General features: G+C 33.7%; 1 protein-coding gene and 3 long non-coding RNA genes across 6 annotated transcripts in view; 1 reads left to right on the top strand and 3 right to left on the bottom strand.

Moving 5' to 3' along the window:
- Positions 1 to 13,643, top strand: part of LOC127718952 (uncharacterized) — a 126,651-nt gene that overhangs the window by 18,300 nt on the left and 94,708 nt on the right. The window lies entirely within an intron of this gene.
- The window catches only part of LOC127718932 (uncharacterized), a 91,890-nt gene that overhangs the window by 17,126 nt on the left and 61,121 nt on the right, over positions 1 to 13,643 (bottom strand). The window contains exon 2 of one of the 2 annotated variants that reach the window (XR_007990026.1): positions 4,684 to 5,732. This is a non-coding gene — a long non-coding RNA (uncharacterized LOC127718932). Of the gene's footprint in view, positions 1 to 4,683; positions 6,027 to 13,643 lie in introns of those variants that run through there. The other variant, XR_007990025.1, reaches the window with a different exon arrangement.
- LOC127718950 (uncharacterized) lies at positions 285 to 4,509 on the bottom strand. Of its 2 annotated transcripts, none has more exons than XR_007990052.1 (2): positions 3,994 to 4,509; positions 285 to 998 (listed from the first exon to the last, which is right to left on the bottom strand). It is a non-coding gene; the product is annotated as an uncharacterized LOC127718950 (long non-coding RNA). The 2 variants fall into 2 exon arrangements; XR_007990053.1 differs by lacking the exon at positions 3,994 to 4,509 and adding an exon at positions 2,790 to 3,273.
- The window catches only part of LOC127718922 (obg-like ATPase 1), a 41,666-nt gene continuing 41,007 nt past the window's right edge, over positions 12,985 to 13,643 (bottom strand). Inside the window, exon 4 of the mRNA XM_052225022.1 lies at positions 12,985 to 13,129. Coding sequence (XP_052080982.1) covers positions 13,022 to 13,129 — 108 coding nt within the window. The 3' untranslated portion in view covers positions 12,985 to 13,021. The remainder of the gene's footprint in view (positions 13,130 to 13,643) is intronic.

Genomic DNA, 13,643 nt, shown 5'->3' with positions numbered 1-13,643 from the left:
TTTTTTGCCCCCCAAATTCCTAAAATTTTGAGGCAATTACCCCCAAAATCAATCCCAGCATTCCCTGTGTGATATGGAACCTTGTGGTACAATTTCAGAAAGATCCATAAACTTGAACACAAGTTATTGTCTGGAAACTAGAAAAATGCTTATTTTTGGCCCCTTATTCCTAAACGTTTCGGGCAATTACCCCCAAACTCAATTCCAGCTTTCCCTTTGTGATATGGAACCTTGTACAATTTCAGAAAGATCCATACACTTTCACACAAGTTATTGTCATGAAACTAGAATAAAATGCTCCGCAGGGCGCAGCTTGATACGACCGCAGAGGTCGAACCCTGAACAGTTTGGGCAAGTATGGACTCAACATTCAAGCTTGATACAGCTCTGAATTTGGATTGTGATTAAATATTTGACACAGCATAGGTTTCTGACACAGAATGAATGTGGTCTAAGAACTTAAAAATTTTAAATTGGACATTCGCCTATTATGGTCCAATATCCAAAATCTAAATACATGGTTAGATTCAGCATATCAAAGAACCCCAAGAATTCAATTTTTGATGAAATCAAACAAAGTTTAATTTTGGACCCTTTTGACCTCAATGTGGACAAAGTTGATAATGGGGCCCAAAAATCAAAAATCTAAATACATGGTTAGATTCAGCATATCAAAGAACCCCATATATTCAATTTTTGTTGAAATCAAACAAAGTTTAATTTTGGACCCCGATTTGGACCAACTTGAAAACTGGGCCCATAATCAAAAATCTAAATACATGTTTAGATTCAGCATATCAAAGAACCCTAAGAATTCAATTTTTGTTAAAATCAAACTTAGTTTAATTTTGGACCCTTTGGACCTTAATGTAGACCAATTTGAAAACAGAACCAAAAATTAAGAATCTAAATACACGGTTAGATTCGGCATATCAAAGAACCCCAATAATTCAATTTTTGATGAAATCAAACAAAGTTTAATTTTGGACCCTTTGGACCTCAATGTGGACCAATTTTAAAACGGGGCCCAAAATCCAAAAACTTAATACACGGTTAGATTCAGCATATTAAAGAACCCCAAGAATTCAAGAATAAAACCCCATTGAAATTGGTCAAGAAATAAGCAATTTATACGAAGTATCTTCTTTTGCACAATACTGTGCAATTGAATATTTCTTGCTATTGCGCAATACTGCAGAATTGACAATTTCTTGCTATTGCGCAATATTGTGCTATTGGATATTTCTTGCTATTGCGCAATACTGTGCAATTGAAGATTTCTTGCTATTGTGCAATACTGTGCAATTGAAGATTTCTTGCTATTGTACAATACTGTGCAATTGAAAATTTCTTGCTATTGCCCAATACTTATTATATAATAATTTACACATTCTGTTTGGTGTGTATCTCCTACCATATCATTATTATTTGCTTTTAAATATAAATTAGAAATAACCAACTTAAAATGGAAAATTTTAAAAGAAAAAAAAAGGAAAAAAAGAAAAAAAAAGGAAAAAAAAAAAATCCCCCCCCCCAAATTTTTTAAACCCCCTTATGATTCATCACCCCCAAACTCAATCCCAGCCTTCCCTTTGTGGTATGGTACCTTGCAGTACAATTTCAGAGAGATCCATACACTTGAACACAAGTTATTGTCTGGAAACTAGAAAAATGTGTTTTTGGCCCCTTTTTGGCCCCCAATTCCTAAACGTTTCGGGCAATTACCCCCAAACTCAATTCCAGCTTTCCCTTTGTGATATGGAACCTGTCATGAAACTAGAAAAATGCTTGTTTTTTGCCCCCCAAATTCCTAAAATTTTGAGGCAATTACCCCCAAAATCAATCCCAGCATTCCCTGTGTGATATGGAACCTTGTGGTACAATTTCAGAGAGATCCATAAACTTGAACACAAGTTATTGTCTGGAAACTAGAAAAATGCTTATTTTTGGCCCCTTATTCCTAAACGTTTCGGGCAATTACCCCCAAACTCAATTCCAGCTTTCCCTTTGTGATATGGAACCTTGTACAATTTCAGAAAGATCCATACACTTTCACACAAATTATTGTCATGAAACTAGAATAAAATGCTCCGCAGGGCGCAGCTTGATACGACCGCAGAGGTCGAACCCTGAACAGTTTGGGCAAGTATGGACTCAACATTCAAGCTTGATACAGCTCTGAATTTGGATTGTGATTAAATATTTGACACAGCATAGGTTTCTGACACAGAATGAATGTGGTCTAAGAACTTAAAAATTTTAAATTGGACATTCACCTATTATGGTCCAATATCCAAAATCTAAATACATGGTTAGATTCAGCATATCAAAGAACCCCAAGAATTCAATTTTTGATGAAATCAAACAAAGTTTAATTTTGGACCCTTTTGACCTCAATGTGGACAAAGTTGATAATGGGGCCCAAAAATCAAAAATCTAAATACATGGTTAGATTCAGCATATCAAAGAACCCCATATATTCAATTTTTGTTGAAATCAAACAAAGTTTAATTTTGGACCCCGATTTGGACCAACTTGAAAACTGGGCCCATAATCAAAAATCTAAATACATGCTTAGATTCAGCATATCAAAGAACCCTAAGAATTCAATTTTTGTTAAAATCAAACTAATTTAAATTTTGGACCCTCTGGACCTTAATGTAGACCAATTTGAAAACGGAACCGAAAATTAAGAATCTAAATACACGGTTAGATTCGGCATATCAAAGAACCCCAATAATTCAATTTTTGATGAAATCAAACAAAGTTTAATTTTGGACCCTTTGGACCTCAATGTGGACCAATTTAAAAACGGGGCCCAAAATCCAAAAACTTAATACACGGTTAGAATCAGCATATTAAAAAACCCCAAGAATTCAAGAATAAAACCCCATTGAAATTGGTCAAGAAATAAGCAATTTATACGAAGTATCTTCTTTTGCACAATACTGTGCAATTGAATATTTCTTGCTATTGCGCAATACTGTACAATTGACAATTTCTTGCTATTGCGCAATATTGTGCTATTGGATATTTCTTGCTATTGCACAATACTGTGCAATTGAAGATTTCTTGCTATTGCGCAATACTGTGCAATTGAAGATTTCTTGCTATTGTGCAATACTGTGCAATTGAAAATTTCTTGCTATTGCACAATACTTATTATATAATAATTTACTCATCCTGTTTGGTGTGTATCTCCTACCATATCATTATTATTTGCTTTTAAATATAAAACAGAAATAACCAACTTAAAATGGAAAATTTTAAAAGAAAAAAGGAAATAAAATGCTCCGCAGGGCGCAGCTTGATACGACCGCAGAGGTCGAACCCTGAACAGTTGGGGCAAGTATGGACACAACATTCAAGCTTGATACAGCTTTGCATTTGGATTGTGATGAAATATTTGACACAGCATAGGTTTCTGACACAGAATGAATGTGGTCTAAGAACTTAAACATTTTAAATTGGACATTCACCTATTATGGTCCAATATCCAAAATCTAAATACATGGTTAGATTCAGCATATCAAAGAACCCCAAGAATTCAATTTTTGATGAAATCAAACAAAGTTTAATTTTGGACCCTTTTGACCTCAATGTGGACAAAGTTGATAACGGGGCCCAAAAATCAAAAATCTAAATACATGGTTAGATTCAGCATATCAAAGAACCCCATATATTCAATTTTTGTTGAAATCAAACAAAGTTTAATTTTGGACCCTGATTTGGACCAACTTGAAAACTGGGCCCATAATCAAAAATCTAAATACATGTTTAGATTCAGCATATCAAAGAACCCTAAGAATTCAATTTTTGTTAAAATCAAACTAAGTTAAATTTTGGACCCTTTGGACCTTAATGTAGACCAATATTGAAAACGGAACCAAAAATTAAGAATCTAAATACACGGTTAGATTCGGCATATCAAAGAACCCCAATAATTCAATTTTTGATGAAATCAAACAAAATTTAATTTTGGACCCTTTGGACCTCAATGTGGACCAATTTAAAAACGGGGCCCAAAATCCAAAAACTAAATACACGGTTAGATTCAGCATATTAAAGAACCCCAAGAATTCAAGAACAAAACCCCATTGAAATTGGTCAAGAAATACGCAATTTATAAGAATTATCTTCTTTTGCACAATACTGTGCAATTAAATATTTCTAGCTATTGCGCAATACTGTACAATTGACAATTTCTTGCTATTGCGCAATATTGTGCTATTGGATATTTCTTGCTATTGCGCAATACGGTGCAATTGAAGATTTCTTGCTATTGCGCAATACTGTGCAATTGAAGATTTCTTGCTATTGTGCAATACTGTGCAATTGAAAATTTCTTGCTATTGCACAATACTTATTACATAATAATTTGCACATACTGTTTGGTGTGTATCTCCTACCATATCATTATTATTTGCTTTTAAATATAAATCAGAAATAACCAACTTAAAATGGAAAATTTTAAAAGAAAAAAAAAGGAAAAAAAGAAAAAAAAGGAAACCCCCCCCCCCCCCCCCCAAATATTTTGAACCCCCTTATGACACTTACAAACAAGTTATTGTCATGAAACTAGAAAAATGCTTGTTTTTTGCCCCTTTTTTGGCCCTTTGTTCCTAAAATTTTGAGGCAATTACCCCCAAAATCAATCCCAGCATTCCTTTTGTGATATGGAACCTTGTGGTACAATGTCAGACAGATCCATACACTAACACACAAGTTATGTCTGGAAGTTACAAAAATGCTTATTTTTGGCCCCTAATTCCTTTACTGTTGGTTCCATAACCCCCAAAATCAATCCCAACCTTCCTTTTGTGGTATTGAACCTTGTGGTAAAATTTCATAGAGATCCATTCACTTAAACTAAAGTTAGAGTGCGAAAACCAATGTGTCTTCGGACGACGCCTGACGACGACGACGACGACGACGCCAACGTCATACCAATATACGACCACAAAATTTTTTTTGCGGTCGTATAAAAAAGAAAAAAAAGGAACCCCCCCCCCCCAAATTTTTTGAACCCCCTTATGATTCATCACCCCAAAACTCAATCCCAGCCTTCCCTTTGTGGTATGGTACCTTGCAGTACAATTTCAGAGCGATCCATACACTTGAACACAAGTTATTGGCTGGAAACTAGAAAAATGCTTATTTTTTGCCCCTTTTTGGCCCCTTATTCCTAAACATTTTGGGCAATTACCCCCAAACTCAATTCCAGCTTTCCCTTTGTGATATGGAACCTTGTAGTACAATTTCAGAAAGATCCATGCACTTATACACAAGTTATTATCATGAAACTAGAAAAATGCTTGTTTTTTGCCCCTTTTTTGGCCCCTTATTCCTAATATTTTGAGGCAACTACCCCCAAAATCAATCCCAGCATTTCTTGTGTGATATGGAACCTTGTGGTACAATTTCAAAGAGATCCATACACTTGAACACAAGTTATTGTCTGGAAACTAAAAAAATGCTTATTTTTTGCCCCTTTTTGGCCCCTTATTCCTAAACGTTTTGGGCAATTACCCCCAAACTCAATTCCAGCTTTCCCTTTGTGATATGGAACCTTGTAGTACAATTTCAGAAAGATCCATACACTTACACACAAGTTATTGTCATGAAACTAGAAAAATGCTTGTTTTTTGCCCCTTTTTTGGCCCCTAATTCCTAATATTTTGAGGCAATTACCCCCTAAAATCAATCCCAGCATTCCCTGTGTGATATGGAACCTTGTGGTACAATGTCAGAGAGATCCATACACTAACACACAAGTAATGTCTGGAAGTTACAAAAATGCTTATTTTTGGCCCCTTTTTGGCCCCTAATTCCTTAACTGTTGGTACTATAACCCCCAAAATCAATCCCAACCTTCCTTTTGTGATATTGAACCTTATGGTTAAATTTCATAGAGATCCATTCACTTAAACTCAAGTTAGAGTGCGAAACCCAATGTGTCTTCGGACGACGCCAGACGACGACGACGACGATGACGACGCCAACGTCATACCAATATACGACCGCAAAAATTGTTTTTGCGGTCGTATAAAAATGCTTGTTTTCTTCCCCCTTTTTGGCCCCTAATTCCTAATATTTTGAGGCAATTACCCCCAAAATCAATCCCAGCATTCCCTTTGTGATATGGAATCTTGTGGTACAATGTCAGAGAGATCCATACACTAACACACAAGTTATGTCTTGAAGTTACAAAAATGCTTATTTTTGGCCCCTAATTCCTTAACTGTTGGTACCATAACCCCCAAAATCAATCCCAACCTTCCTTTTGTGGTATTGAACCTTATGGTAAAATTTCATAGAGATCCATTCACTTAAACTCAAGTTAGAGTGCGAAAACCAATGTGTCTTCGGACGACGCCAGACGACGACGACGACGATGACGACGCCAACGTCATACCAATATACGACCGCAAAAATTTTTTTTGCGGTCGTATAAAAATGCTTGTTTTCTGCCCCTTTTTTGGCCCCTAATTCCTAATATTTTGAGGCAATTACCCCCAAAATCAATCCCAGCATTCCCTTTGTGATATGGAATCTTGTGGTACAATGTCAGAGAGATCCATACACTAACACACAAGTTATGTCTTGAAGTTTTTGCGGTCGTATAAAAAACGTGTGAAACATTAAGGGTGTTGAGACCAAGAAAGACCATAGATTTCTTAAATGCAGGTGAACAATAACGCTTGCATTGTTGTTGATGTCAGATCTATGGCCACACATACATTTGTTAAGCCTTCCTTTAGTTTCACTGACATGTTTACAACCAATAATAAAATGCTCCGTGGGGCACAGCTTGATACAACCGCAAAGGTCAAACCACAAACAGTAACAGCAAGTATGGACACCACATTCAAGCTTGATACAGCTCTGAATTTGGATTGTGATTAAATATTTGACACAGCATAGGTTTCTGACACAGAAAGAATGCGGCCAAAGAAATGAAAAATTTTAAATTGGACTTTTACCTATATATATTCAATATCCAGAATCTATATACATGGTTAGATCAGCATATCCAGGTACACCAAGAATTTATTTTATTTATTTATTAATGGACAATATTAGCTAAGTCTTTAAAGAGGTTCGCTTCATTAAAAATAAATGTGGATAGCGTCCACATGTGGACACAGATGATGCCCCCGCTTGCATATCATATAGTTATAAAGGGACATAACTAAAGAACGGTAAAAGTGACGCTACCAAAATTTGAACTTGAGTTTTGTGGTAATAAGCATTGTGTGTAAGTCTCATAACATTTGGTAAAGGCTAACTTAAGTAGAGAACAGAAACTAAAAATTCAGCGATTTTTCTATTTGTAAACACGCATAACTATAGAACGGTTGTGTATAAGTTTTATAACATTTGGTTGAGACACACTAAAGTTAGAGAACGGAAACGAAAAATTCAGCAATTTTTATGTTTATAAAGGGACATAACTCAAGAATGGTAACAGTGTCGCCACCAAATTTCGTACTTAATCTGTATTATGTAGTAATAAGCATTGTGTATAAGTTTCATAACATTTGGTTGAGGCAATCTAAAGTTAGAAAACGGAAACAAAAAATTTGTACTTGATCTTAGTTTTGTGGTAATGAATATTGTGTATAGGTTTCATAGTGTTTGGTTGAGGCAAACTTAAGTTACAGAATGGAAACTAAAAATTTTGCAATCTTTCGATTTATAAAGGGGCATAACTCAATAATGGTTAAAGTGACGCTACCCAAATTCAACTTGATCTGTGTTTTATCAATGGAAGTCAAAATTAAACATTGCATTGTATAAAGCATTGATTGTAGTTGATTCAACTATAATCATGGACAAAGGAAGATAACTTCAATTTTAAAAATTACTTGAAATTTAGAAGAAAATAAAAATTTTGCAATTTTTCCATTTATAAAGAGCCATAACTCTAGAACAGTTAAAGTGACGCCACCAAAATTCAAACTTGATCTGTGTTTTGTGGTAATAAGCATTGTGTATAAGTTTCATAACATTTGGTTGAGGCAAACTTGGAGTTAGAGAACGGAAACTAAAAATTTTGCAATTTTTCCATTTATAAAGGGCATAACTCTAAAACGGTTAAAGTGACGCCACCAAAATTCAAACTTGATCTGTGTTTTGTGGTAATAAGCATTGTGTATAAGTTTCATAACATTTAATTGAGGCAAACTTGGAGTTAGAGAACGGAAACTAAAAATTTTGCAATTTTTCCATTTATAAAGGGCATAACTCTAAAACGGTTAAAGTGACGCCACCAAAATTCAAACTTGATCTGTGTTTTGTGGTAATAAGCATTGTGTATAAGTTTCATAACATTTGGTTGAGGCAAACTAAAGTAAGAGAACAGAAACCAACTGTGGGACGTACGTACGTAAGGACGGACAAGGGTAAAACTTAATGCCCCCACCGCTACGGCTGGAGGCATAAAAATAAATGGAGAATGTGTCCATGGGACACAGATGATGCCCCTGCTTGCATATCATATAAAGTTATAAAGGGACATAACTGAAGAACGGTAAAAGTGACACTACCCAAATTTGTACTTGATCTCAGTTTTTTTGTGGTAATAAGTATTGTGTATAAGTTTCATAACATTTGGTTGAGGCAAACTTAAGTTAGAAAAAGGAAACAAAAGATTCAGCAATTTTTCCGTTTGTAAAGTATAATTTCTGCATACAAAGTTTTATCAATCTTAGTGATACAGCACAACAGCTATGCACCAAACACAAATCAGACAATGTTTTACTATCATAGGGGTCAAAGGTCAAAGTCTAAGTCAGAGTGACCTGATTTTAATACATGACACTATCCCAGCACATGATCCAACTACATACTAAATTTAATTTGGTTAACCTAAGTTTTACTGTACAAAATATATGAGCTTGACATGAATTGGACAAGATTTAACTAATCATAGGGGTCAAAGTGACCTGACTTTGGTATATATGTCATGGTGTGTTATTTGGCTTATATTTGTGTTAGTGTTATTTTGGATAAATAATATGTTTTATCTTTTAGAAAGAAAATTTTAAGTTTGTATTTTGTAAATTTTTTTTATTAATTTGTTTAATTAATTTTACCTAAGTAGTGGCATTAGTACTCGAAATGTCACAGTTTGCTCAAAGCACTTTGATTTGAAATATTAATTGTAATTAGCATATGTTACTTTAAAAGTTTAAGATTTTATCAAAACATTATAGGATTAGGCTTTGTTAATTAAAGTCTATTTTTGCTAATGAGAGTAATATTAACATGTCGAGATATATTTATTTATTTTTGGATTTAGTATAAATATCGTTGTGAAATTTAGGAAAGGCAGTCACCTTTCGGAAACCTAAACTTGCACTGCTAAAGTCTACTATACTGGATCTGTAAGACTGTTGATCAGTCTACCAGTTGACTTTGTAGTGTTAGACAAAAATGTTATTTTTGACTCACCTTTTATTTTTGATAATTTTTTAGAAAACAGTCAGTGTTTCGGAACCGTAACCTCTCACTACTCACGTCATGATACTGGACCTACAAGACTGTCTACCAGTCTACCAGTTGACTGTGTAGTGTTGAGACAAAATTTATCTCTGACTCATAATTTAACTTTGGAAAATACTTTTGGGAATCTTTTATTTTTGAGACTTTTACATTTTGATTTTGAGATTAAGTTCATTTTATGATTTAGTAGTTTTGGCATTTATTTTACATTTTACATTGTAAGGAGAAATAGTTTTACTTTAGAGTGGATATTTAGATTTTATACTTTGTACTTTAATTATTATTATTATTTGGCATTGTTTAATAATTGATTGTTATCATCATTCCTCTAAATTGTTATTGCTAATTAAATTATGAAAACCTTCCTTGCGTTTTAGCTATGCCTATCAGAACATTAAGTCTAGCGATAGACTGACCCCCTGTCCCTTGGTTCCGGCACATACGAGTTAGCTCCCCCTTTTCTAACAGTGCTCTGTGGGACCTTGGTGACAGATATGGTGGAGTTTGACCCTGGGCACGATACAAATAAGATTCTGAAACTGCATAGCTAGAATGTAGGTTGGCAAAATTCATTCAAAATTATCTAAAACTTAAATTTTCAAAATTGAGACAACAGCAGGAGAGACAATGAGAGGAAGAGAGAACCAGTAACAGCAGAGACAAGTTGCAGATTCAACAACACACAACTAAAAGATAAGTACATCTTGCTTATTATATTACACTTTAATATTTTTTAGTGAAAAGTATAGATGTATGTTGATTCTTGGTGTGAATCTGTAATTTTATAAAATTTGTTTGTGCAAAACATTACAGAAGTAAACATTCAATTCAGGAGAAATATTATTTGTGCAATTTTCTTTGATTGGCAAATTTGAGTCATAGTAGAGAAATTAACATAAACAAGATACTGACAAAATTCCTTTTAGTTTCAGTTTGGTAATGGGAATAGAAAAATCATGGGAAGAAAGAGAATTTCAAAAGGATGGTGCTGCCAAAAAGACAGATGTGCCAGGCTATCCAGTGTTATACCAGGAACAGCAAGTTTCCAGTTCACAACAACCATGGAGAGGAACTTTGTTGAAATTGGACTAGAGAACCTTCAAGTGAGATGTTTAGTCGACAGTGGAGCTTCTTTTAACTATATCAGTCAACATCAATTATATCGTCTAAACACCACTACAGCGATACAGAAATCAACAATCAATAGTGCAATAGGTGTCTGTGGAGAAGTGCATGCAATAATTGGTGAAATAGTGCTACAACTTTCTTTTGGACAATACAAAATTAACCAGAAATTCAGAATTTTTGAAACGCTACATGCAAAAGCTATTTTAGGATTGGATTTTTTGTGAAACAACAAAGCAAAAACAGACTAAAAGAACAGAACTTTGACATTACCAACTCAGATCATTAAGACATTAGTGAATATCATGATGGTGCTTATCATGTTACCATAGCAACCTTCCAAGACAGTAGTACATAGAAAACAATTAGTTTCTATCTTTTTTTTGTAGTTCTAGGAATAAGTAGGAGTGCACGCCTGTTGATTCTTTTTACTACATCAATTTGAATTTTGGATTACAGGGATATTATATTATAATTCATCTGTTAAATTCCCTTACAAGGAATACAGGTTGCTGGAAGCTAGCACGTTGAAATAAATTGTTGGTATATTTATTTTTTGGCACCAGGTTATAGTTTGTAGTGTCAGAGTGTATTCAGATTTTTATAGGTGTTACTAATGTGAATGTTTATATCCTGTTTGGGGACAAACATATAAGAGTAGGGGGGAATATGTCATGGTGTGTTATTTGGCTTATATTTGTGTTAGTGTTATTTTGGATAAATAATATGTTTTATCTTTTAGAAAGAAAATTTTAAGTTTGTATTTTGTAAAATTTTTTTATTAATTTGTTTAATTAATTTTACCTAAGTAGTGGCATTAGTACTCGAAATGTCACAGTTTGCTCAAAGCACTTTGATTTGAAATATTAATTGTAATTAGCATATGTTACTTTAAAAGTTTAAGATTTTATCAAAACATTATAGGATTAGGCTTTGTTAATTAAAGTCTATTTTTGCTAATGAGAGTAATATTAACATGTCGAGATATATTTATTTATTTTTGGATTTAGTATAAATATCGTTGTGAAATTTAGGAAAGGCAGTCACCTTTCGGAAACCTAAACTTGCACTGCTAAAGTCTACTATACTGGATCTGTAAGACTGTTGATCAGTCTACCAGTTGACTTTGTAGTGTTAGACAAAAATGTTATTTTTGACTCACCTTTTATTTTTGATAATTTTTTAGAAAACAGTCAGTGTTTCGGAACCGTAACCTCTCACTACTCACGTCATGATACTGGACCTACAAGACTGTCTACCAGTCTACCAGTTGACTGTGTAGTGTTGAGACAAAATTTATCTCTGACTCATAATTTAACTTTGGAAAATACTTTTGGGAATCTTTTATTTTTGAGACTTTTACATTTTGATTTTGAGATTAAGTTCATTTTATGATTTAGTAGTTTTGGCATTTATTTTACATTTTACATTGTAAGGAGAAATAGTTTTACTTTAGAGTGGATATTTAGATTTTATACTTTGTACTTTAATTATTATTATTATTTGGCATTGTTTAATAATTGATTGTTATCATCATTCCTCTAAATTGTTATTGCTAATTAAATTATGAAAACCTTCCTTGCGTTTTAGCTATGCCTATCAGAACATTAAGTCTAGCGATAGACTGACCCCCTGTCCCTTGGTTCCGGCACATACGAGTTAGCTCCCCCTTTTCTAACAGTGCTCTGTGGGACCTTGGTGACAGATAACACTCCCCCAGCCCATGAAGTATCTGCGTACCAAGGTTGATCAACCTTAGTTCATTGGTACAGAAGCAGGAGGGACAGCCTGACAGACAGACAGACAGACAGACAGACTTGGTGATTCCTATATTCACCCCAAACTTTGTCTGCAGAAAGTATTATAATGTGTTTTAGAAATACAATACATGTACATAACTTTACTTCAAACTTCAAACAGCAATTTGATTTAGTTTAAATGAGAATGTCACATTTTTACATTTTGGGAATACATGTAAATATCAAAAATTTACAGAATTCAGACACACTTGGGGTTTAGTGCAGTTTTCAGGCTTTCATAACTTGGGTCCGATGATCTGTTTAGAACCTCTGTGTCCACAAAACTTACCAAATAGATAAACTGTTAAATGTGTTATCGTCCTAAATTTTATTCAAACATTTGATACTGTACTCAAAAAAACCCATTGCCAGTTACTTCCAGCAGTCTACAGGAAAATTGAATTCTGTATTATTTATTTGCAGCCATTAGATATTGGGTCATCCGAGTAAGCAGTTCAAAAGTGCTTTTATCATTTCATGACAACTTTTCATTCATATTATCAAGATTAGATTAGTATAATCTCACCCAACAAAATGAATTATAAATCAAGACTAGAATGTCAATAATTTATTTCTGTTTGTGAATAAAATTATTTCTTTTTGTCCTTTAATCCTGCTCCAGCATTAAATTTAAACAAAATAATGTCCCCATCTTCTACAATATAATCACGTCCTTTCTGTCTGTACTTGCCATTAGCCTAAAAGATAAAAATAATATATACTCTTCACTAAAGCAGATTTTTTGTTATTTATGTAAAAAATCTTTATTGTAATTTAGGAAAAGAATGCTATTATCAATATTTGCTTTTCAATTTAAAAAAAATTTGCATAGCAGCCCAATATTTATCATCGAAAAGACATCTCTAACACTTCTGCTAAAATATTTAGAAATTTTTGTTATTTCTTTACACATTCAACATTCATTTATCCCCATAACTTTCATACAAAAAACTCAATATGGCGGTGCGGGTCAAAAGGTCATAGGGGAAAACTTCCGTATCCATTGTAAACAATATGGCCGCCGTGATAACGTTGAAAGAAAGATGTGAAGTTCTGAACTTAATTTGATACATTTTTACACGATTTTTATATACTTTACCTTTTATATATTTGACATTTGATACGATATTACCTTTTATAATGGATACTACTGACCAAAACACTTCATTAGATGATTTTTTAACCTGGAAAGTAAGTGCTTTGCGCGACTTC

Source organism: Mytilus californianus, unplaced genomic scaffold (assembly GCF_021869535.1).
Source record: "Mytilus californianus isolate M0D057914Y unplaced genomic scaffold, xbMytCali1.0.p SCAF_10, whole genome shotgun sequence".
Taxonomy (NCBI): domain Eukaryota; kingdom Metazoa; phylum Mollusca; class Bivalvia; order Mytilida; family Mytilidae; genus Mytilus; species Mytilus californianus.
Note: the sequence above shows the minus strand (reverse complement) of the source record. Positions and strands in the feature narration are given on the sequence as shown.